This window comes from Scyliorhinus torazame, chromosome 1, assembly GCF_047496885.1.
Source record: "Scyliorhinus torazame isolate Kashiwa2021f chromosome 1, sScyTor2.1, whole genome shotgun sequence".
Classification (NCBI taxonomy): Eukaryota; Metazoa; Chordata; class Chondrichthyes; order Carcharhiniformes; family Scyliorhinidae; genus Scyliorhinus; species Scyliorhinus torazame.
In genome coordinates, this window is record NC_092707.1 from 303,518,679 (window position 1) to 303,545,096 (window position 26,418).

The following is a 26,418-nucleotide window of genomic DNA, read 5'->3' on the forward strand; positions in this document are numbered from 1 at the left end:
TTAACAATTGATGCAACTCATGTCCTTTAACCGTCTTAAAAAAACTATTACAGATTCCACAGGCATTTTAAAGAAATTACAAGTTTTCCTTGCGGTACTGCTTCCAGGTCAAACGTCGTCATACTCAGTAATGAAATGAAATGAATGAAATTAAATTTGCTTATTGTCACAAGTAGGCTTCAAATAAAGTTACTGTGAAAAGCCCCTAGTCGCCACATTCCGGCGCCTGTTCGGGGAGGCTGTTACGGGAATCGAACAATGCTGCTGGCCTGCCTCGGTCTGCTTTCAAAGCCAGCGATTTAGCCCTGTGCTAAACCAGCCCCATCAGTATTCTGATTACAGCAAGCGCTTAACATCATAAACACTTCAGCAAATAGTGTATTGCATTTTACTCCGGTAACAACAATGATACTTTGCATTTTATAAAGAATATTCATTACTAACATACAGTTTTAATCTGCAATCCCATAAACCTAATACGTTCACCTGGCTTTTAAACATTGTTACCGTGCCTTTTTCTTTAAACTCTTGACGGGGCATCCACAGTCGCATTGTTTCTGCCTGCAATATGCACAATTTTTAGTGTAAATATCTGCAGCATCAAACTCCACCAAAACAACCTTTGGTTCTTGGCTCGGACCTTCAGGAATGTGGTCTGTATAGATCAGTAACTTGTTTTTGCACTCTTTATGTTGTTTTCTTTTAAAATCTGTATTAGGCTTTGTATAGTCAATGTCCTGAATTAGCATGTATGAGGGGTCCAAAAGGGTTTGAGTTTGTTTGGTCAGGTTAACGTTATAAAGAATAAATTTGCTGATTGCTGGCAAGCCATCTGGGTTCTAGGTATTGGTGGCTGTGAATTGGATGCCAATGAGAAATCATAGTGCTGTTATTGCATTTCTTACTGTCTAGATTTAGAAATTTCCTCTATTCTTCCTTAAAGTCAGACACTAAATTGTCACCAGGATTTTCACTTTGTAAAATGTACTCTGAAGCACTCTATTTAATTTTTAGTCCCCGACCTCCATTTGCTTCTTTGCATTTAAAAAAAAAATCTCCCAAGTTTTTGAAAAATATATCAACTAGCCGGACCTCTGAATCTTCCTCCATACCAATTGAATTCGACTCATCATATTTAAATTAAAACATTTTTAACATCTTCACCATGATATAACCCTTCTTATTGAATGGCAGAACAGACTTGAGTTCAAAATGGTCTACACCTTCACCTAATTCGTATAATTTCTGGAAATATGTTAGCTGTTACTTTTTTAAATTCAGTCATGGGATATGGGCATCACTGATGATTATGAAAAATAGTCTGTATATTTGCAATTATTTTTATACCTTAGTTCCCTCCCCAATATTTTATCTTTTCAGGATTGAATATAACATTAAGAGTGAATGAATATGTATATGGGGTGCTTTACTATTGAATAACAATGACTGCACTTCAAAAAAAATGTGCACAACAAATGTGCATAAATAGCAAATGACTAGTTAAATTACTTCACCATGAGGAAGATAATGTTATGTGGGTCAGGACATTCTTTAACTTTGCATTTGGTATCAATATCTTTGTCTCAATTTATACTAGGACTTGAAAAGTCATAGTGCACTGAAACTGCTCTGCATTGAAGGAAAGTTTGTCGGATGGTCACAGCTTAAATTAGCACAAGGGCAAATTAGCACTTTACAAATGGTGGTACGGCCCAGTTGGTTGGCTGTCTCTCCAAAGAAGGGGCAAAGAGAATTACCTAGAATATGTCGAGTCACTTTCTGTACACCAGATTTCTGTCAGTAGTTGTGCAAGGAACCTCTCTTGGTTGGAATTTCTGCTTTATGGTTGATCATTGTACTGCTGTTATGGAACCTGTACTGGACAAATGGTGCTCGATTCATTTAATAACAAAATCTGGATCTTCGATGCCTGCCTATCACATGAGTTGAGTACATCGTGGAGAAGTGAAGAGAATAATGTCAGTTAAATGGCATATGCCATAGAAATTAGTTTTCAGGACAGGAAAATAAAGACAAGGATATTTATATCTGTGTTATTGACTGCTGAAGTATTTTGACAGCATTATAGAACATTTAGTTACATTGAGCTTGGAAAAGTAAACATGATGTCGTATTTGATTAGATAAGAATATTATCTTTTCCTTCATAGCAATTAGTTGAACGTTTATTGTATTTACATTTTGATTTGTTAGTACGACTTTGACCATAGCCCATGTTTACCCTAATCTATAGGATGCATCGGGCTCAAAAATAAATAAGCTAATTTATTGAAGCTAATTTATTGATGCTTCAGCATTGAAGCAAAAGGTTTATGCATAGATTCTACCCACCCCATGCCTGCCACTAGAGTTTTTGAGAAATATTGTAGAATTTAAGACAATTTTGGGTCTGCACAGTTTAATAAAGAGATACATGTAATGATTTAGATTTCAGAGATTTGTTTTATCTCAACCGTTGTTGGATCCATAACTTGATTTAACAAAATACTTCTGTTTCCTGTTGTTGCATGCAGACTGCACACTGTGAAGAATTGCATCTCCACGCAGAAAACCTGTCTAGACGTGTTTGGGAACTGTTAATGCTGCTCCCTACATGTCCAAACATGCTGCAGGCTTTTCAGAACATCTCTGATGAACCGGTGAGGCAACTATTATACATTTCTTATCTTTAAATTTTACAGTGCATTATTCAAGGTCAATGCAGGAAGTCATGGTTATAATAAGGAATTTTATTTATTTTATCATCTTAGAGTTGATGGCCAGAAATTATTATAATTTAAAGCAAGAGTAATTTTTCTTTATGCGTTCATGGGATGTGGGCGACGCTGGCTGAGTTAGCATTTATTGCCCATTCCGGAGGGCATTTTAAGAGTCAACCATATTGCTGTGGGTCTGGAGTCACGTGTAAGCCAGACTAGGTAAGGACAACAGATTTCCTTCCCTAAAGGACATTAGTGAACCAGATGGGTTTTTACGGCAATCAACAATGGTTTCATGGTCATCATTAGACTTTTAATTCCAGATTTCACCATTTGCCCCGGTGGGATTTAAAGCCGGGTCCCCAGAGCATTAACCTGGGTCTCTGGATTATTAGTCCAGTGACAATGCCACTGCCACTAATAACCCAGATGGCATGTGTTTACACCCAGCCATGGTAGTTTAAGAGTTCTAAAAGATATAATCTGGTAATAAAAACCGTTGCTTTGTCATAAAATCCAACGTGCTCACTAATCTTCATTTAGTGAAGGAAAATTGTCATCCAGACATAGGCGGGTTTTTAAGTGACTCTAGTCCCACACTATTGTGGTTTACTATTAACTGCTTATAATGGCATTGAAGTGGCCTAGCAAACCACTCACCACCTCAAGGAAAGAAAACCGATAGTTAAATCATGGACTGCTTCACTGCAACCTAGACATTGAATTAGGTCACATAAAATTTGTTTCACTTGTCCAGCCCACGAAAAGTAAAATACCCCAAGATTGTCCACAAGAATGGTTTACTTCTGGGCTTGAGAGTGGGGTTGGAGGTGTTGTGGATTTTCTAACCGTGCTTTTTTAAAAATATAAGCTTTAAATTTTATAGGGAAATATATAACCAAAAGTGTTTCAGTTCTGTTTCATGCCTCTCTCTAAAAACAGTTCAGTACAGCAAAGCAATAGTGGTAGGAGATTCAATAGTCAGGGGCACAGATAGGTGCTTCGGTGGCCGCGAAAGGGACTCCAAGATGGTAGTTTGCCTCCCTGATGCCAGGGGCCTGGATGTCTCTGAGCGGGTACAAAACATTCTTAAACGGGAGGGAAATCAGACAGGTCATTGTCCACATTGGCACGAATTACATAGGTAGAAAGAGTAGCGAGGTCCTGCATCGGCAATTTAGGGAGTTAGGTAGAAGATTAAAAAGCAGGACCTCTAGGGTAGTAATCTCAGGATTATACCCCGTGCCACATGCTAGCAAGGCTAGGAACAGGGAGATAGTGCAGCTGAACACATGGCTAAAGAACTGGTGCAGGGGGGAGGGCTTCAGTCTTTTTGGAACATTGGGATGTCTTCCAGGGAAGTTGAGGCAAGTTGAACAAGAAGGATGGCTTACACCTGAATTGGAGGTGCACCAATATCCTAGCTGGGAGGTTTGCTAGTATGATTCGGGTGGGTTCAAACTAATGTGGCGGGGGTGGGAATCCAAACAGTAAGCCAGCAATGTAGAGACTGGGGATGAGCATGGTACCAGGGCCAGGCTGGCTAAGAGGAAGGGCAGGCTGGGGGAGGTCGAACTTGGTGGGCCTGGGGTTCTGGAGTGCATCTGCTTCAATGCACAGATTATAACAGGTAAGACCGATTAATTTAGAGCCTTGATTCATGCGCGGAACTTGGATGTGGTTGCGGTAATGGAGACTTGGTTGAAAAAAGCGACACCAATAGCAGCTAAATATTCCGGGATATACGTGTTTTAGGTGAGACGGGAAGGTGAAAGAGGTGGGCCAGTTGCAATACTGGTTAGAGTATTGGAAGAATCAAGTAACGGGACACTGTGGGTAGAACTCAGAAACAAGAAGGGGGCAGTCACTATGATGCGGGTGTAATACAGGCCTCCCAACAGCCCACGGGAAGTTGAAGAACAGATATGTAAGCAGATTCTGGATAGGTGTAGAAATAATAGGGTTGTAGTGGGAGACTTTAATTTTCCTTATATTGACTAGAAATCCCTTGGGGCTAGGAGTCTGGATGGTGAGGAATTTATTACGTGTGTCCAGGAAGGTTTAGAACAATATGTGGATAGTCCAATTAGAGAGGCTATCCTGGACCTAGTACTAGGGAACGAACCTGGCAAGTTCATCAAAGGTGCAGTAAGGGAATATGTGGCGAACAGCGAACACAATTCCGTAAGCTTTCAGATACTCATGGAAAAGGACAAGTGTTGGTCCTAGGGCTAAGGTGCTAAATTGGGGAAAGGTTAACTACAACCAGATGAGGCAGGATTTAGAGGCTGTTGTTTGGGAGAGGCTGTTTGAGGGTAAATCCACATTTGGCATGTGGCAGTCTTTTAAAGAGTTGTTGATGAGAATGCAGGACAGGCTGTGCCGATGAAAAGGAAAGGTAGGATTCAGGAACCGTGGATGACAGGGAAATTGCAAGTCTATTGAAAAAGAAAATGGATGCATACATGAGGTCTAGGCAACTAAAAACAGATTGAAGAATACAGGGAAAGTAGAACAGGGCTCAAACAGAGAGTTTGGAGGTCAAAAAGGACCACGAAATGTCCATGGCAGATAGGATCAAAGAGAATTCTAAGGCACTTTATACGTATATTAGGAACAAGAGGGTAGCTAGAGAAAGAGTTGGTCTACAAATCCCCAGGGCCAGATGGTATGTATCCCAGATTACTGAGGGAGTCAAGAGATGAAATCACTGGGCCTCTAACAGAAATCTTTGTTTACTCGTTGGGCACGGGTGAGGTCCCAGAGGATTGGAGGATAGCCAATGTTGTACTGTTATTTAAGAAGGGTAGCAAGGACAACCCGGGTAATTATAGGCCAGTGCTTGACGTCCGTGATAATGAAATTGTTGGAAAATATTCTCATATATAGGATCTATGCACATTTGGGAAGACATATGGTAAGCTTGCTTTCATCAGACAGGGCATTGAGTATAAAAGCTTGCAAATTATGTTACAGTTATATAGAACGTTGATTTGGCCACATTTGGAATACTGTGTCCAATTTTGGTCACCACTGCCAGAGGTAGTAGAGGCTTTGGAGACAGTACAGAAAAGGTTTATCAGGGTGTTGCCTGGTATGGAGGGTATTAGCTATGAAGAGAGATTGAATAAACTGCGATTGTTCTCCCTAGAACGACGGAGGCTGAGGGGCGACCTGATAGAATTTTATAAAATTATGAGAGGTATAGATAAGGTGAAAAATTGGAAGACGGAAATGACAATTACAAGGAGCTAAACTTCAAGGTGAGGGAGGATAGGGTCACTGGAGATGTGCGGGGGAAGTTTTTTTTACACAGAGGGTGGTGGTGGCCTGGAATGCGCTGCCAAGAGAGGTGGTTGAAGCAGATACGTTAGTGAACTAGACTTATCTAGGTAGATACATGAACAGATTATTTTTTCTTTGTACAGTTAATTGAATGCATAAATTATTTGTGCATGCTTCTAGGTTTTTCTATACTTTAGCATTGTTGTAAACATTGTTCAAATGTGTTTCTATTGAAGGGAAATGATGGATTTTGTTGGAAGGACTTGCTTCGAATAAAAAGTCCTCATAAACTCCTATATGCTCTGGAAATTATTGAGGCCTTGGGGAAACCTAACAGAAGAATAAGAAGAGCATCTACGGTAATTGATATGTTTATTTGCTTGATGTAAAATATTTTCTTTTGAAAAGTTGCGACAATTATTCCACATGAAATAACAATTTACTTTTTGTATATCCATGATAGAGAGACCAAGTGCAGATTGGATGATTGCTTTGAGCTCTTGCATCCAGTCTACAAGCATAATTGAGGGTTCATAATTGGGGGTATAGATTTAGGTAAGTGGCAGGAGCTTTAGAGAAGATTCGAGGGGGGATCTTTTCACCCAGACAGTGGTGGGGATCTGGAACTCACTGCCTGAAAGGATACTGGAGGCAGAAATCTTCTTAACATTTAAAAAAGGCACTTGGGATTTCAAGTGCCGTAATCTACAAGTCTGCGGACCAAGAGCTAGAAAGTGGAATTAGGCTGGAAGACTAACCAGCCAGCTGAGCCAAATGGTCTCATTTCATGCTGTGGATTTCTATGATTCTAATCTTCTAGATTCAACATCAAATTTAGTAATTTCATAAGGCACTGATCATAATCACTGCTCCTTTTTTTGGAAAGCAGGTGCTTGTAATATTCTATTCATTTAGTCATTCTGCTTTCAACCTTATTTACAGTTCTTTCCTTTTGTTCTTTACACCCTCCACCCATACTGCTCCTTCCTCTCAACGCTGGCTTTAAACCTTTTCTACCATTTTCCAGTTCTGATGAAATGGCACCTTCCTGAAAAATTAACTATGTTTCTCTCTACACAGATATTGTCTAGCTGCTGACTGTAGTATTTCCTGTTTGTTTCTAACCACTATTCTATCTAATCTCCTCAATTATTGTTAAACACTAGTGTAGTTCATTGTCCCCTACCACCATTCTAAAAAATATATATATATGATGTAGATACAGAAAAGAATATAGGCCTTTTTCAACCATAAGAAAATTAATGTATTGAATGTATTTTTAAAAAAAATTCTGGGCTCCTTTTACTACTTGTTGGATGTAACTAATAAAATTCAATAAGGGTAAATTGTCTACAAAATATAGATTAAATCTTAGCTATGTTTGTAGTGAAACAAAATTAATAAAGATTGCTGTCTTGTGATTTATTGAATTATTGCAATAAATTTTGAATCTCACTTGTATTTCAGGGTAGCTACAGTGACCTATATCCTGACTCAGATGATTCAAGTGAAGATCAGATTGAGAATAGTAAAAATTTCTGGAGTTGCAAGGTTTGCTTCATATTTTCTTAAAGTGAAATGAATATTGACATCACTGTCAGCCCAATGGGAGTCGGGTCAAGACTTGTGATCGTAACTACACAGGCTCCTGCTAAAAGCAAGATTATTTCTTCAGGAAAATGCAATGAGGAGTAGTTGCATATTACAAATTATCTGTGTGAAATCAGCCCCAGTCATTTGCAGCACATAGATGCAGTAGCCAGCAATTTTCTGTACATCATTTGAGACCATGTTATCTTCATGTGGTAGAGGGTGTTTCCGGCTTAAATCTTTCAACAAAACGTCATAATTCGCCTGTAGAATGCTTACCAGAAATATTACTGTCGTCTTCAGGTGATGCTATTGGCCGCCTGCACATTTCCAGCATTTTCTATTTTTTAAAGTTGGGGTGGGATAATACTATCATGCCTATCCATTTATTTGATAACACAGAGTTGTTCCCTCAGTGTTTGAAATGTATGTCCCCTTTTCATCAAGTACTAAATTATTGTACATGGTACAAAAATCTGATTTCCTGAGCAAGTTGTTTATATTCCTAATAATTTGACTGTTTTACCATCAGAACTTCACTTATACAATAGCAACTCATTGTCAATATTTTTAAAGTTTATTTTTGAAAGAAATATTTATTTTCAATATTTTTTTTTTAATATCCTTTAACCTAATCCCTAAATCTTTCTACCCTTCCGCACGGCTCATGTCCCTGCCGTTTGAAGTACAATTATTATTTCACCTTTATAACCAGTTGCACTACCCAGAGCGCACAGATGTTACATTCCACCTGCTGCAATTTAAAAAAAAAAAACTTTTTATTGAGGTATTTTTGGTATAGTAACAACAACAAAATAAACAATATACGTGAAACCATAAACAAAGTGCAAAAGCCATTTACCTCTTGTACAGGACCCACCCTTATTGACCCCCTACTCTAATCTAAACTACCCCCCCCCCTTACTGACGATTAATTTCCCGCAAAGAAGTCGACGAATGGTTGCCACCTCCGGGTGAACACTAACAGTGTCCCTACTCCACTCCGAGGTCCCCACCATCATACCGGTACCAAAGAAGAACCAGGCAACGTGCCTCAATGACTACAGACTAGTGGCCCTGACTTCAGTCGTAATGAAGTGCTTCAAGAGGTTGATCATGAAGCGCATCACCTCCATACTCCCAGAATGCCTTGATCCACTGCAATTCGCATACCGCTGCAACCGGTCCACATCAGACACCATTTCCCTGGCCCTACACTCATCCCTAGAGCATCTCGAAAACAAGGACTCCTACATTAGACTCCTATTTATTGACTACAGCTCCGCCTTCAACACCATAATCCCAGCCAAGCTCATATCAAAGCTCCAAAACCGAGGACTTGGCTCCCCACTCTGCAACTGGATCCTCGATTTTCTGACCAACAGACCACAATCAGTAAGAATGAACAACAACAACACCTCCACAATAGTCCTCAACACCGGCGCCCCGCAAGGCTGCGTACTTAGCCCCCTACTCTACTCCCTGTACACACACGACTGCGTGGCAAAACTTGGTTCCAACTCCATCTACAAGTTTGCTGATGATACGACCATAGTGGGCCGGATCTCGAATAACGATGAGTCCGAATACAGGAGGGAGATAGAGAATCTAGTGGAGTGGTGTAGCGACAACAATCTCTCCCTCAATGCCAGCAAAACTAAAGAGCTGGTAATTGACTTCAGGAAGCAAAGTACTGTACACACCCCTGTCAGCATCAACGGGGCCGAGGTGGAGATGGTTAGCAGTTTCAAATTCCTAGGGGTGCACATCTCCAAAAATCTGTCCTGGTCCACCTACGTCGACGCTACCACTAAGAAAGCACAGCAGAGCCTATACTTCCTCAGGAAACTAAGGAAATTCAGCATGTCCACATTAACCCTTACCAACTTTTGCACCTTATCGGGCTGCATCACAGCCTGGTATGGCAACTGCTCGGCCGAGGACCGCAAGAAACTTCAGAGAGTCGTGAACACCGCCCAGTCCATCACACGAACCTGCCTCCCATCCATTGACTCCATCTACACCTCCCGCTGCCTGGGGAAAGCGGGCAGCATAATCAAAGATCCCTCCCACCCGGCTTACACTTCCAACTTCTTCCATCGGGTAGGAGATACAGAAGTCCGAGAACACGCATGAACAGACTCAAAAACAGCTTCTTCCCCACTGTCACCAGACTCCTAAATGACCCTCTTATGGACTGACCTCATTAACACTACACCCCTGTATGCTTCATCCGATGCCAGTGCTTATGTAGTTACATTGTATACCTTGTGTTGCCCTATTATGTATTTTTTTAAATTCCCTTTTCTTCTCATGTACTTAATGATCTGTTGAGCTGCTCGCAGAAAAATACTTTTCACTACGTCGGTACACGTGACAATAAACAAATCCAATCCAATCCAATCTTAAGGCAGACCCTCCAAACAGAGAAAGCTAGCCATGTCCGATAGCCAGGTCTCCGACTTCGGGGGCTTTGAGTCCCTCCATGCTAATAGTATCTGCCTCCGGGCTACCAGGGAAGCAAAGGCCAGAACGTCTGCCTCTTTCTCCTCCTGGATTCCCGGGTGTTCTGACACCCCGAAAATCGCCACCTCTGGACTCAGCGCCAGCCTTGTTTTTAACACCGTGGACATGACGTCCGCAAACCCCTGCCAAAATCCCCTAAGCTTTGGACATGTCCGAAAACCACTTCCTGATCATGGCTATATTAGCCGCCCAATAATAGTGACAACGGAAGTGCGTCCCATCTCCGAATCATTTGGTCCACCAGCCGGGTCAGATTCAATTTATGCAGCCGGTCCCATTCCCGCGCCACTTGGATGCCTAGGTACCTAAAGCTTCCCTTTACTAACCTAAACTGCAGCTCTCCCAGTCTCCTCTCCTGTCCCCTCGCCTGGACCACAAACATCTCACTTTTTCCCATATTAAGCTTATACCCCGAAAACCGGCCAAATTCCCCTAGAGTCCTCATGACTTCTTCCATCTCCTCTATTGGGTCAGAAACGTACAGAAGCAGGTCATCCGCATAGAGCGAAACCCTGTGCTCCAACCCCTCCCCCCCGCCCCACCCCCCAGACCAGTCCTCTCCAGCCCCTCGAGGCTCTCAGAGCAATTGCCAACGGCTCTATAGCAAGCGCAAACAACAGTGGGGAGAGGGGGCATCCCTGTCTCGTCCCCCGGTGCAGTCTAAAATAGTCCGATGTTGTCTTACTCATCCGTACACTCGCCACAGGAGCCTGATACAGTAACCTGACTCAGTCAATAAAGCCCCGCCCGAATCCGAACCGTCCCAGTATCTCCCACAGATAGTCCCATTCTACCCGATCAAAAGCCTTTTCTGCATCCATTGCAATCACTACCTCCACTCCCCTACCTTCCGGGGGCATCATGATCACATTTAACAGCCTTCATACATTGGCCACCAACTGCCTGCCCTTAACAAACCCCACCTGGTCCTTTCCAAATAACGTCCGGAACTCAATCCGCGATCCTGGAGGACAAGATTTTGGCCAGCAACTTGGCATCTACATTCAACAGGGAGATCGGCCTGTAGGACCCACACAGCTCCGGGTTCTTGTCCCGCTTAAGAATCAGCGAAATCGTTGCCTGTGACATCGTCGGGGGCAACACCCCTCTTTCCCTTGCCTCATTGTACATCCTCAACAACACCGGCCCCAATATTCACGAGAACGTTTTATAAAACTCCAGTGGGTACCCGTCCGGACCCGGGGCCTTAACCGCCTGCATGGCCTTCAAGCCCTCCACTATCTCCTCCAGCCCAATTGGGGCCCCCAGCCCTTCTACCCGCTCCCCATCCATCTTTGGGAAATTCAGCCCCTCCAAGAAGTGCCTCATCCCCTCCGGCCCCGTAGGGGGTTCCGACCTGTACAGCCTGCTGTAGAAATCCCTAAACGCCTTATTCACCCCTATTGAATCACCAACTAGGTTCCCATCTCCGTCCTTTACTTTTCCTATCTCCCTGGCTGCCTCCCTCTTTGTAAGCTGCCGTGAAAGCATTCTGCTGACCTCTCATTGTTCATAGATCGCCCCCCTCGCCTTTCTCAGCTGCTCCACCGCCCTCCCTGTGGTCAGCAAGCTGAACTCCGCCTGTAACCTCCGCCGTTCCCTTAAAAGCCCTGCCTCTGGGGTCTCCGCATACCTCCTATCAATCTGTAGTAACTCCTTTACCAGTCAGTCCATCCCTGCCCTGTCCACCTTCTCCCTATGGGCCCGTATCGAGATCAGCTTTCCCCGACCACCGCCTTCAGCGCTTCCCACACCACCGCTGCTGAAATTTCCCCCGTGTCATTGACCTGCAGGTAGCTCCGAATACATTTCCTCAGCCGCTCGCACACCCCTTCATCCGCCAAAAGTCCCACATCCAACCACCAGTGCGGGCGCTGGTTACTGTCTTTACTAACCTGCAGGTCAACCCAGTGCGGAGCGTGGTCTGAGATTGTAATCGCCGAGTACCCCGTGTCCACCACCCCAGGCAGCAAAGCCCTGCTCAAAATAAAGAAATCAATCCGGAATACACTTTATGCACATGTGAGTAGAAGGAGAATTCCTTCACCCTCGGCTGCCCAAATCTCCTTTGATCCCCCCCCCCCCATCTGCTCCATGAACCCTTTTAGTTCCTTTGCCATTGCTGGCGCCCTGCCTGTTTTCGAGCTTGACCGGGCAAAGCCAGGGTCCATAACTGTGTTGAAGTCTACTCATCCAACCTGTGCGATTCCAGGTCTGGTATCTTCCCCAGCATCCTCTTAATAAACTCCACATCGTCCCAATTTGGCGCATACACATTTACTAATACCACCTGCACCCCCTCTAGCTTCCCACTGACCATAATGTACTGACCTCCCACGTCCGAGACTATTCTACCCGCCTCAAACACCACCTGCTTCTTGATCAGGATCGCGACCCCTCTAGTCTTTGAATCTAGTCCCGAATGAAAGACCTGACTGACCCAGCCTTTCCTCAGTCTAACCTGGTCCGTAACTCTTAAGGTGCGTCTCCTGCAACATTACCATGTCCGCCTTCAATCCCCTAAGATGCGCGAACACACGTGCCCTTTTGACCGGCCCATTTAACCCTCGAACATTCCAGGTGATCAGCCTAGTTGGGGGGCTCATTGCCCCCCCCCCCCCCCCCCGCCGCCGATCAGCCATCCCCTTTTTTAGGCCAGCCTCCAGCCCGTGCTCCGCGCCTCCACCAGTCCATCCCAGGCAGCCCCCAACCTCCTCTCTGTCCCTCAGCCCAAGTCCCTTCCTCGTCAGCAGAACATTCCCCCCCCCCCCGCCCCCAGTAACAACACCCTGTAACCCAACCCCTTTACTAAACCAAACATATGCGCACCCCCCACTGCGCTTCCGAGAGCTAGCTCGCCCAGCTAGCTTGGTGGCCCCCATCCCCGGCGCCAGATAGTCTCCCACCTATTGTCTCCTCCCCCCTCTCCCCCCCCCCCCCCCCCCCCCCCCCCCCTGCTCATACAAACAAACTCCAAAATCAAACAATCCCCACACAATTGCCCAACAGAAAAACACCAAGATCAAAACAAGCACACCTCCATCCCCCCCAACAGTGCAAATGAAAACTGTAACTCACTCAGCTCTCCCGCTGGTTCCAAATCAATGCAAACGGCATCACAAACATCTTCCATGAAACGCAAAACGAGAAACTTTTTACAAAAACAGAGAAACAAAAACAAAAACATGAAAACGTTGCAGCCAAGTTCAAAAGTTCTCACTCCATCACCAGCCCTTTCCTTTTTGCAAAGTCCAACGTGTCCTCCGGCGACTCGAAGTAGAAGTGCTGATCCTCATGCGTGACCCAGAGACGGGCTGGGTATAACAGTCCAAACTTCACCTTTTTCTTAAAAAGGATCAACCTGATCTGGTTGAAGCCTGCTCTCCTCCTGGCCACCTCTACACTCAGGTCTGGTAAACCCGCAGGATGCTATTGTCCCATTTACAGCTCCATGTCTGCTTGGCCCACTGTAGAATGCGCTTCTTATCCGAGAACCTGTGGAATCTCACCACCATTGCCCTTGGGGGGGCGGTCTCTCTCCCATTCGCGGCTTCCTCACGAGTGTTCTGTGAGCCCAATCCACCTCCAAGGGCCGGGAGAATGCCCCATCCCCAGCAGCTTCACAAACATGTCTGCGATGTATGCCCCAGCGTCCGTTCCTTTGGACCCCTCCGGGATCCCGACGATTCTTAGGTTCTGCCTAGGAATTTCTAGGTCCTCCACCTTCTCCAGGAGCTTCTTCTGCTGGTCCCTTAGCATCCCCACCTCCAGCTCCTCCTACTCAGCCAGCGCCTTCTCCACCTTCTGGATCGCCCGATCCTGGGCGTCCAAACTATGCTCCGACCACTCAATCAACTCTTTTATCGGGTTCAAGCAGTCCCGTTTCTGCTGCAAAGCCTTCCTGAATGACTTGCATCAGCTGCTCCAGAGACTGCTGGGTCGATAAGCCAGAGGTCCGAACCTCCTCCATGCTGTCTTCTGTTGCAGCTACAGCCCAAGCCGTCTCTATCTTTTTGTTTCTGCCCTTACGAACGCTTCTAGTCCTTCTCTCCATGCACCGAAGTGGGAATTCAGTAAACAAATGCCGCTAACATCCGTTTTACAATTCAAGTCCGGTAGAAAAACAGGGGAAAGGTCCAAAAGTCCGACCAAAGCTGGGATCTGCTGCATTTTTGTCCATTTCACTGTTTCAGCACTACCCACCTGCAGCTTTCTTTTGTCTCCAAGTATTTCTTTCTCCTATTTTAGTGGCATCTGCCAATTTGGGCAACACTCCCTCTAGCCCTGTAATCTAATCACTGAAAAACACATTGAAGAAAACCATCTCCGAACAGAAGCTTGTGGGGCCAACTTTTCCAACTACTCTAGGGAAAGTGTCCTTAACTTCCCGTCCTCTCCCTATCCTTCTTTCTAAGCCGTACTTGTACAAGTTAGTAAATTGTATTCTTGTGTAGAAAAGCTATAATTGGAGGCTAAGTTGGTTCCTTCCTAGTTCTAGATAACCTTTGAAACCTGTACAATAAGGTTTAATTGATCCTGACTCTGCAATCAGTGGAAGAATAATTTGTTTGATTAAAGTTAAGAACTAATAAAGGTACCATAGCACTACTGGGCAATGGTCTACTTCTGCACCATAACAATTCTGTGATTCTAATGGGCACCTTCCAGTGGCAAAGATTTGGAGAAACACATTTGCAGGGAGGCTACAGAGTGGCACAAAAACGATAGTGTCATGATTGTGAGGGCTTTAAGTATCCTATTTGAAACTGGGTTAGTAATAGTGTGAGGGACAGTGCTCAGGGGAATTTTCTAGATCGGTATGTTTTTGGCCCAATGGAGAATGCCACATTGCTGGATCTGGTTCAGAGCCATGAGGTGGGTCATGTGTTATTAGGAGAACATTTTGGTGACACTGATTATCATATAAGGTTTTGCTGACTATGAAAAAGGACTGGGAGAAATCTAGAGCAAAAATATTTATTTGGGGTGGGGGGGAGGGGGTCAATTTCAGTGGCGTGAAATGTCCCAACGCTGATTTCAGTGTAAATGACTTGGACCAGAAATGGGGTACTTGCCTGGATACTTACATCAGATATTAACCAGTGTAACATTCCCTGGATACTTATCCAGGAAATGTTACACTGTCAATATCTGGTCTAACTCTGTAATTAGCCAGTGTAACTGAACTGAGCACTGCAACTGACCCCATCCCCTTTGAGAGTTAAGAATTATTTTCTTAAATGTCTGCCACTGCTTATCTATCATCTTACTTTTAGCCTATTTCCTAATCCAATTTAGCCAACTCTATCTTCATACCTTTGTAATTGCCTTTATTTATGTTTTCAAGATACTTTTTCATACCCAAATTTCTCACCTCAAACTGAGTATGAAATTCCTTTTTGGTCACTCTTCTCCAGCGGATCCTTTACTATGGGACCACTAGTTAATCCTGTCTCATTACACATTACCAAATCTAAAATAGCATGTTCCCTGCTTGGTTTACAATGCATTTTTCTAACAAACTATCCTGAATACATTATAAACTCAAATGTGTTTGCTTGCGGTATGCTTATTTTTCTAATCATGTAGTGCTGAACTTCAGTTCCTGTGCTGTTGCTACTGTTTTTCTTGGAAAAACTGGTAATTGGAATAAAGCAAGCTTTGTAATCCTTCAAATTTGGTAATGGACTGTAATGATCCATAAATGAAAGTGTTCAAAGGTTCTCTTCACTTAAAAGAAAGAGTATTATTAGAGCTCAGTGTTAGCCTGAGGTGAAGTCCATGCCTTGATGTGCTTCTTCTTTGCACTTAGTACAAGTACCAAGGAGCCGGTGTTTTGACTGTATTTAAATTTGAGGTCCTCCTCTGGATTGAGTTGGATTTCCTTGTAGAATTGGGCCCCATGGTTTGTTTGTACTACAAATCTATCGATTTCAGTTTTTAAATTTAAAGTCTAAGGGGCTATTTGCTACCTCTCACACTGAAAGGCATTTTAAGTGCATTTCATGCCTTTCAAAATCCTGTTCAACCATAGTAAACATTCCATCAAATACACCCATCAAAACAGTGGCACAAATAAGCAGTGAAATTTAAAGTCAGTTATGCTCTTAACTTTCAAAGGACAATTCAGAAATCCTGCCACCAGTCAGAGAAGAGTGGTGCACTGTATGAACACTAATTGGGAGCTGGAAATTTTAGCAGAATAAAGATTTTCAGTACAAGTTTCTGTTTACCCCCGCCTGACTAAAACAATTGATGTTGCTAAAATGGAGCTGTGGGGCTATGTGATTGGACAGTTCAACCACAAAAGGAAAATTATGAATACCAGGAAAAATTTATATTTGTAGGATTTCTGAAGAAAAACAATTGGCCATTTGGATCATTTAAGAACTCCATAAAAGGGTTTCTGACAGAGCTCTAACTCATTATCTGAATGGGTGATTGTTGTTAATTACATCTACCTCCCTTATTTGAAATGTTCTGCATGTTTCAGTTTGTTGCTGCTGGGGGACTACAGCAATTATTGGAAATTTTTCTGTCAGGGATTCTGGAGCCCAAAGAGCAGGAATCATGGACCGTGGTAAGAGTTAATTCTAATATCATTGATAACAGAAAATCATGCTTAGTCAAAATGCTGATTTTGTTTTGACGAGTAAAGGTTTAGTGCCTTGCCTTTTATTTTAAGCCTTATATATTGCCTTGTGTGTCATATATTTGGTACTCAAATTTTGATGCTGTTCTTTTAAAACAAATGTGTTAAAAATTGAATTTTACTTGTTTACTACCTTGCATTTTCACAGTGGCAGCTGGACTGTCTTGCTTGCCTGCTGAAGTTAATGTGCCAGTTTGCAGTTGATCCAGCTGACTGGGACCTGGCTTATCATGATATCTATGCCTGGTCTGGCATGTTAGATAGCCATAGGAAAAGAACTTGGCCTGGTAAATCAAGAAAAGGAGCTGGAGATCATGGGAAAGGATTGCATATACCTCGTTTGACTGAGGCAAGTACCTTTTAATTTCTTCTGTTGCAATTTTGTTAGGGTTCACCTGTTCATTTAGATGCCTGTCTGTATTGTACACGTATACAACAAAATATATATCTTTTTTTTAAATAGGTATTTCTCAGTCTGGTGCACGGGTCTAGTTTGATATATCGTTTAATGTCTGTTGCGTACACCTATAACAACTTGGCTCATAGGTAAAATTATTTTTAATTATGTCAATATTTCTTGTTTGTTTCATGCACTGGTTCAATAAGTGGGTACAAAATATTGGGCCAAAACTTCCTGGAAAAACAACGGCTTGTTAACGACACGCACAATTAATAATTTTCAAATCAGTGAGCATGTTCATGAGATAAAGCGATGTACGACAAGTTGTGAATCTCCAGAACTCGCTGATTGATTACAACATCTCACCTTAACATAGAACATTGAACATACAGTGCAGCAGGAGGCCATTCGGCCCATCGAGTCTGCACCGGCCCATTTAAGCCCTCACTTCCACCCTATCCCAATAACCCCTCCTAACCTTTTTGGACAGTAAGGGCAATTTAGCATGGTCAATCCACCTAACCGGCACGTCTTTGGACTGTGGGAGGAAACCGGAGCACCCGGAGGAAACCCACGCAGACACGGTGAGAACGTGCAGACTCTGCACAGCCAGTGACCCAGCATGGAATCGAACCTGGGACCCTGGCGCTGTGAAGCCGCTGTGAAGCCACAGTGCTAGCCACGTGTGCTGCCCAAACCTCCCACCAATTTCAAGAACTTCCTGGACTTTACTTAATTGCTCATTAAATTTCCCCAGAAAGTTAAACCTCATGTTTAAACATGCAAATAAACTTCTAACGGTGTGATCATTATTATTTAAATGCCACTCTAGCCCAGATCCTCAAAGGGATCAGTTAAAACTGTTGTCTCCTTCATGTAGGGGTGGCATGGTAGCCCAGTGGTTAGCACCGTTGCTTCACAGTGCCAAGGTACCGAGTTCAATTCCCGATTGGGTCACTGTCTGTGCGGAGTTTGCACGTTCTCCCTGTGACTGGGTTTCCTACTGGCACTCCGGTTTCCTCCCACAAATTCCAAAAGACGTGCTTGTTGGGTGAATTGGATTTTCTGAATTCTCCCTCTGTGTACCCGAACAGGCACCGGAATGTGGTCACAGTAACTTCATTTCAGTGTTAATGTAAGCCTACTTGTGACACTAATAAAGATTATTAGATTATTGTTAGTAAATTATTAGAAATATAAAAATAATTTCAATTTTTAAAATGTTTCTCCTTCAACCTTTATTTTTCTTTCCATTTCAATTTGACTCTAATTTACCCTCTTCTGTCATTTCTCTGCTTCTTTCAAAATATTTAAACCTAATTGGTAAAGTCGAAACATTGTTGGGCTTGTTCACTAATATACTAGATGCCCTGTTGTCAGCATTGTGTTGTTAATCAGCCCATACTTCAACAAGTCATGCTGTAAAGAAAAAAATTGAAGCTGCAAGCTGCAGGAAAAAGCCTAAATAACAGTGGTCACTGAGTTGCCCCACTCCAGCAAGCTTTGGTCCAATGTATTGGTAACAGATTATATTTTTACAAATAATTTAAACAGTTTATTTTTCAAAATTATACCATAGAGTACTTAAAGCTCAATCAGATCACCGATCCAGGCACGAAGGTAAGTTATACATCAATTTATATAATGCATTTGTTAATAAACTATAAATAAATGATATTTGTCAAATTGCACCGTACAATTTATTCATAGCGGTGTTTAGTCTTACAGAAGCAATTTATTCGAAACTATTTTATCCATTAAGAAATTTCTTGTTTTGAGAAAATCTATTCCGAATAGAGAATTATTTTGTGTTTACTGTGTTTAAGTGCATAGATGTTTTAAAGAAAACATTTAAACTGCTGTCAATTACATAGAAAACATTCAAATATAATTGGGTTTTGTAACTACGACAAATGTGTCATTCACCAGCTATTTGGGAGAGGATAATTTATAAAGAGTTTGGTTCCCATCTTGATACAACTAAGTGGCTCAAATCCTTTTACATATTTTGAGCATGCTTGCTTCTCTTTCTTATTAAACAAGTTCTTGTTTTACCTTCCAGTTACTCATTATGCTATGTGGCTATTAGTGAGTTGGGCTCACTGTTGTTCACTGGTAAAATCCAGCCTGGCAGATAGTGAACATTTGCATGATTGGTTGAAAAAGTTAACCCTGCTTGTACCAGAGGTAAAGTTCAAACTTTGATTTACATGAATATGGCTAGTTATAATTGATTTCCTTTTTCTAGTTGACTGTACAAACTGATTGGTTCTTCATATTAGCTTGTCAGTAATTGATGACTTTTGTTCTAGACTTCAGTTCGACATGAAGCTTGCAATGGTCTATACAAGTTGTGCCTATCGGGTTTGGATGGTGGAGAATCAATAAATCGATCTTTCCTTTTATTAGCTGCATCAACATTACTTAAGTTTCTTCCTGACGCCCAAGCTTTGAAGCCAGTTAGGGTAAGATTTGTTTTGATCACTTGAAGGATATGGCGATACAGCTACAAAATGCTTAAATATACTCAACTCTTTGTTGTTAGGTGGCTTTATCAAAATAACTGGCTGATCTAAAGGTAACCAGAGTGGGTGCAGCATCGTAACATGCTGAAGTTACAGGACAGTGTAATGCATTAAGGAAGCGGAAAGTTACCTGGACACTTTGTGCCAAGAGGCAGTCACACCTCCAAGACTAGGCACTTGATGGTCATGGACAGGAGGGTGTGACAGCGAGTGAGACAGGGGTGGAGATCCAGAATGTAACATTAGAGGAGCCTCAGACCGTGCAATTCTCTAGTAGTATTGAGGTTTTTAAAATTCATTTTTACGGGATGTACGCTTCGCTGGCAAGGCCCGTATTTGTTACCCAACCCTAATTACCCGTGAGAAGTTGGTGGTGAGGTAGCTTAAGCCGCTGCAGTCCTTGTGGTATAGGTATTAGGGAGAGGGAGTTTCAGGACTTTGACCCAGCGACAGCCAACAATTTCCAAGTCATGGGTTTGGAAGGTGGAGCCTTGGTGAGTTCCTGCTATACATCTTGTAAATGGAATACACTCCTGCTACTACCTCTCTATCTCCAACCTCTCTCTTTCCCCTCCTTCTTTCCTCTCTTTCCCCTCTCTCTTTCCCCTCTCTCTTTCCCCTCTCTCTTTCCCCTCTCTCTTTCCCCTCTCTCTTTCCCCTCTCTCTTTCCCCCCTCTCTTTCCCCCCTCTCTTTCCCCCTCTCTTTCCCCCCTCTCTTTCCCCCCTCTCTTTCCCCCCTCTCTTTCCCCCCTCTCTTTCCCCCCTCTCTTTCCCCCCTCTCTTTCCCCCCTCTCTTTCCCCCTCTCTTTCCCCCCCCTCTTTCCCCCCCCTCTTCCCCCCCTCTTTCCCCCCCTCTTTCCCCCCTCTTCCCCCCCCCTCTTCCCCCCCCCTCTTTCCCCCCCTCTTTCCCCCCCCTCTTTCCCCCCCTCTTTCCCCCCCCTCTTCCCCCCCCCTCTTCCCCCCCCCTCTTCCCCCCCCCTCTTCCCCCCTTCTTTCCCCCCCTCTCTTTCCCCCCCTCTCTTTCCCCCCCCTCTCTTTCCCCCCTCTCTTTCCCCCCTCTCTTTCCCCCCTCTCTTTCCCCCCTCTCTTTCCCCCCTCTCTTTCCCCCCTCTCTTTCCCCCCTCTCTTTCTCCCCTCTCTTTCTCCCCCTCTCTTCCCCCCCTCTCTTCTCCCCCTCTCTTCCCCCCCTCTCTTCCCCCCCCTCTCTTCCCCCCCCTCTCTTCCCCCCCCTCTCTTCCCCCCCCTCTCTTCCCCCCTCTCTTCCCCCCCTCTCTTCCCCCCCTCTCTTCCCCCCTCTCTTTCCCCCTCTCTCTTTTCCCCCCCCTCTCTTCCCCCCCTCTCTTTCCCCCCACTCTTTCCCCCCCTCTCTTTCCCCCCCTCTCTTTTCCCCCCCTCTCTTTTCCCCCCTCTCTCTTTTCCCCTCCCTCTCTTTCCCCCCTGTTATAACCTGCCTGCTTACCATTGGCTGGGGACTAATAACAGTCCCACAATCCTGTGGGAGTATGAGCTTCCCCAATGAGGGGGGCGGAGAAATCATTAGCAGACTCCCTGTATAACTAAAGCTGGCCAGTTTCGAACCAGCAGGAAGGAGTAAGCAGCAAGCGAGGTTGCTGCTGTTGTGTATATATATGTTATTGTAAATAAATGTTATTTCTTTGTATCCTTGAAACTCGTGCTGGATTCTTCGTGGCCCTCACAAAACTGGCAACGAGGGTTAAATTGAATAGCTGTGTACTCTGCTGAAGACACCTCCCTGGATTTTTGTTGGATACAGGTTGGAAGTTGTTTTCTATTACACCATGCCTCTGTATGGACGTTTGGATGTTTTTGATGCTGCGCTGGAAAGCTGGAACCAGTATGCACAACGGATGCGTTACTATTTCAGGGCAAACAACATCACCGAAAAGGAGCGCCAGGTGGTCATATTGCTCACCGCCTGCGGCCCGCATACGTTTGGGGTGATTAGGAGCCTTACGTACCCAGCTGCGCCGGACACCAAAACGTTTGATGAACTTGTGAATTTAGTGGGGCAGCATTTTAACCCAACCCCGTCCACGACAGTCCAACATTACCGGTTTAATACCGCTGAGAGGACCCCAGGAGAATCCCTTGCCGACTTTCTATCCAGGCTATGCAGGATTGCGGAGTACTGTGACTATGGTGAGACCTTGTCAGAAATGTTACGCGACCGCTTGGTTTGCGGTATTAACAATGCGGCCACCCAGAGAAAGTTGTTAGCTGAGCCAACATTGACTTTTCAACAGGCCATTCAAATAGTATTGTCCCGAGAGAGCGCAGAACGAGGAGTGCAGGAGATACAGGGAATGGAAGTGCATGCCTTGGGGTGCAACCCTTTCCGTCCAAAAACGTCCCCCCGCACTCCTGCGGTACCTTGGGCGAGACGACGTCCGGATCGACGACAGTGGCCATCGGACATTCCTCCCCGAAGGGAGCCTTCTCCAGAACTAATGAATGAGGAGCCATGTCCGTGTCAGACTTGTAGGCGCCGACCCCGTCGCGGACGCCGGTCCTGGGGACGCCAGAGGGGCCGTCGTTCCGACCGAAACTGGGACCAGCCCAGGGGCCGTACCTTCCATGTGGATGAACCTGCGGCGACTACTCCTGAGGACGTGGAGACGGAGGACGACTGCCTGCAGCTGCATTGTGTGGCAGCTCCCCGTGTGGCCCCCATTAAGGTGACAGTACGGGTCAATGGTCACCTGCTTGAGATGGAGTTGGACACTGGCGCAGCGGTCTCCGTGATCGCCCAGAGGACATTCGACCGCATCAAGCAGGGTATACAGACCCTTACATTAACCGACACACAGGCCAGGTTGGCCACCTACACGGGGGAACCATTGGACATTGCAGGAACTACGATGACCCCTGTTGTTTATGGACGCCAGGAGGGGCGGTTCCCACTTATCGTGGTGCGCGGCCATGGGCCCAGCCTGTTGGGTTGGGACTGGTTGCGCCATTTGCGCTTGCAGTGGAGAGTTGACTGAGGTGCTAGGATGATACCCAGATGTATTCCAGCCCGGTATGGGGAAAATAACAGGGGCCGTAGCCCGTATCCAAGTCGAACCAGGAGCCACGCCACGCTATTTCCGGGCGCGTCCGGTGCCTTACGCCTTGTTTGAGGAGGTAGAAGGGGAGCTCACTCGTTTGGAAACTTTGGGTATTATCAGGCCCGTCCGTTTCGCTGACTGGGCAGTACCTGTAATGAAGCCAGATGCCACAGTTCGCTTGTGCAGCGACTATAAACTTACAGTGAATACGGCTTCCCGACTCGACCGATATCCAATGCCTCGCATAGAGGATCTCTACAGAAAGCTTGCAGATGGACTCTCGTTCACAAAATTAGATATGAGTCACGCCTACCTACAGTTGGAACTGGACCCTGCCTTCCGACCATATGTAACGATTAATACACACCGGGGCCTGTATGAATATACACGTTTGCGCTTTGGAGTACCTGCACTATTTTTCAACGCGTTATGGAGGGCATTTGAGAGATTTACCCCGTGTCGCTGTCTATTAGATGACGTTTTGATCACAGGGACGTCGGAGCAGGAACATTTGGAAAATCTGGAGGCTTTTAGACGCTTTTCGGAGGCTGGAGTCCGTTTATGTCGCACAAAGTGCGCCTTTCAGGCGAAGGAAGTAGTCTACCTGGGTTATCGGGTGGACCGCGAAGGTTTGCACCCCGTTGCAGAGAATGTGCGCGCGATTCAACAGGCCCCCGCCCCGACTGACACTTCGCATCTTTGTTCTTTTCTCGGCCATGTAAACTATTACGGGAAGTTCCTCCCCAATCTGGCAACTACGCTGGCCCCGTTGCATCTTCTGCTAAAGAAAAATCACACCTGGGTTTGGGGTCAGCCGCAAGAAACCGCTTTCCGGCAGGTAAAACAAGAATTATCGTCGTCTGGGTTACTAACCCACTATGATCCTGGAAAGCCTTTGCTCGTCACATGTGATGCATCCCCGTATGGTATTGGGGCCGTCCTGTCCCACAAGATGGAGAACGGGGCCGAGCGGCCGATAGCTTTCGCCTCCCGCACATTGACTGCAGCGGAAAAAAAGTACGCGCAGATCGAGAAGGAGGGCCTGGCAGTGGTCTTTCGGTGAAACGTTTCCACCAGTACGTGTATGGCCGCCACTTCACTATCGTGACTGATCATAAGCCTCTGCTGGGACTTTTCAGAGAGGATAAGCCAATACCGCCCATTGCTTCCACACGGATCCAGCGCTGGGTTTTGTTGCTCGCTGCATACGAGTGTTCTCTTGAGCACAAACCAGGAACGCAGATAGCGAATGCTGACGCACTGAGCCGATTGCCTTTATCGACCGGCCCCATGTTGACCCCCACGACCGGTGAGGTGGTTGCAACCCTAAATTTTATGGACACCTTGCCTGTCACGGCATCACAGATCCGTGAGTGGACCCAGACGGAGCCAGTCCTGTCAAAGGTTCGACACATAGTCCTGTATGGTGGGCAGCATGGACATCTCCCAGGCGAGTTGCGGGCATTTTCCTCCAAGCTGTCAGAATTCAGCGTGGAAGACGGCATCCTCTTGTGGGGGCCGCGTGTGATTGTCCCGGGAAAAGGGCAGGAGCTGATACCAAGAGACTTGCACAATGGGCATCCAGGTGTGACCAAAATATAAATGTTGGCCGGAGTTATGTTTGGTGGCCAGGCCTCGACGCCGACATTGAGAAGGTGGCCCACAACTGTTCCATTTGTCAGGATCATCAGAAGCCTCCGCCGGTCGTGCCCCTACATCACTGGGAATGGCCAGGGCGGCCTTGTGCGCGCTTGCATGCGGATTTCGCCGGCCCTTTTCAAGGATACATGTTCCTTTTATTAATCGACTCCCAGTCTAAATGGCTAGAGGTGCATAAGGTGCTAGGCACAACGTCCTGCGCAACAATTGAGAAGTTGCGTTTGTGTTTTAGTACACATGGCCTCCCCGAGGTGCTGGTCACAGATAACGGCACTCCAGTCACCGGTGAGGAGTTTACGAGGTTCATGAAGATGAACGGCATATGCCATATCCGCACTACCCCTTACCACCCGGCTTCAAATGGGTTGGCGCAGCGCGCAGTGCAGACATTCAAACGAGACCTAAAGAAGCAGTCTTCCGGGTCAATGGACACGTGACTGGCTCGCTTTTTGTTTTCGTATAGGACCACCCCCCCATGCGGTGACTGGGGTAGCTCCCGCAGAACTCCTAATGGGCCGGAGACTTCGCACCCGCCTTAATATTGTTTCCCCGGACATTGGCACAAAAGTACGCCGCACACAAGAACGGCAGGGACAGGGTTTTTCTCGGCATCGGCCGATTCGGCAGTTTGCGCCCGGTGACCCAGTGTTCGTTCGCAATTTTGCTGGTGGTGCCCAGTGGGTCCCTGGCGTAATCTTTCGCCAAACGGGCCCTATATCTTACCAGGTGCAAGCCCAGGGTTGTCTCCAGTGCAAACATGTAGACCAGGTTTGGTCCAGAAGACTATCCCTTGCAAAGATTCCCCGCCCCCGGAGCTCATTTCTACAGCCGCAGAGACCAGAGACAATGGAAAGTAGTCCTCACAATCTTCCTCTGGTGCCTCACTCAAAGCCTGCGCAGGTCGTTACAGAACCGCGCGGAGATAGAGACGCCGAGATGACAGAGGCAGCAGACTCTGACTCAGAGATGGAGACACAGGACGCATCAGAGGGGGAATCCTCGTGCCCACGGGCCGTGGATGTACAACCGTTACGCCGTTCATCACGGAAGCGCTGGTCTCCGTCTCGTTACACGCCGCCCGATCCAGCGCCTCGGGCAAAACGAGTCCTACGCCCTCCTTCGCCAGGGTCTTCGGTGGGTTCCTTGTACTTTGGGGGAGGGAGGGATGTTATAACCTGCCTGCTTACCATTGGCTGGGGGCTAATGACAGTCCCACAATCCTGTCGGAGTATGAGCTTCCCCAATGAGGGGGGGCAGAGAAATCATTAGCAGACTCCCTGTATAAATAACGCTGGCCAGTTTGGAGCCAGCAGGAAGGAGTAAGCAGCAAGCGAGGTTGCTGCTGTTGTGTATATGTTATTGCAAATAAATGTTATTTCTTTGTATCCTTGAAACACGTACTGCATTCTTCGTGGCCCTCACAAAACCCCCTCTCTTCCCACCCTCGCTTTCCCCCTTCGCTTTCCCCCTTCGCTTTCCCCCTTCGCTTTCCCCCTTCGCTTTCCCCCCTCGCTTTCCCCCCTCGCTTTCCCCCCTCGCTTTCCCCCCTCGCTTTCCCCCCTCGCTTTCCCCCCTCGCTTTCCCCCCTCGCTTTCCCCCTCGCTTTCCCCCCTCGCTTTCCCCCCTCGCTTTCCCCCCTCGCTTTCCCCCCTCGCTTTCCCCCCTCGCTTTCCCCCCTCGCTTTCCCCCCTCGCTTTCCCCCCTCGCTTTCCCCCCTCGCTTTCCCCCCTCGCTTTCCCCCCTCGCTTTCCCCCCTCGCTTTCCCCCCTCGCTTTCCCCCCTCGCTTTCCCCCCTCGCTTTCCCCCCTCGCTTTCCCCCCTCGCTTTCCCCCCTCGCTTTCCCCCCTCGCTTTCCCCCCTCGCTTTCCCCCCTCGCTTTCCCCCCTCGTTTCCCCCTCGTTTCCCCCTCGCTTTCCCCCCTCGCTTTCCCCCCTCGCTTTCCCCCCTCGCTTTCCCCCCTCGCTTTCCCCCCTCGCTTTCCCCCCTCGCTTTCC

The 26,418-nt window shown here is 46.0% G+C and overlaps 1 protein-coding gene across 9 annotated transcripts in view; it reads left to right on the top strand.

Moving 5' to 3' along the window:
* The window catches only part of usp34 (ubiquitin specific peptidase 34), a 446,082-nt gene that overhangs the window by 215,239 nt on the left and 204,425 nt on the right, over positions 1-26,418 (top strand). For all 9 annotated transcript variants that reach the window (XM_072507777.1, XM_072507780.1, XM_072507781.1 and 6 more), the window contains exons 29-37: positions 2,534-2,659; positions 6,241-6,363; positions 7,472-7,555; positions 16,614-16,700; positions 16,921-17,121; positions 17,236-17,318; positions 18,752-18,792; positions 19,235-19,359; positions 19,485-19,637. In XM_072507777.1, coding sequence (XP_072363878.1) covers positions 2,534-2,659; positions 6,241-6,363; positions 7,472-7,555; positions 16,614-16,700; positions 16,921-17,121; positions 17,236-17,318; positions 18,752-18,792; positions 19,235-19,359; positions 19,485-19,637 — 1,023 coding nt within the window. The remainder of the gene's footprint in view (positions 1-2,533; positions 2,660-6,240; positions 6,364-7,471; positions 7,556-16,613; positions 16,701-16,920; positions 17,122-17,235; positions 17,319-18,751; positions 18,793-19,234; positions 19,360-19,484; positions 19,638-26,418) is intronic.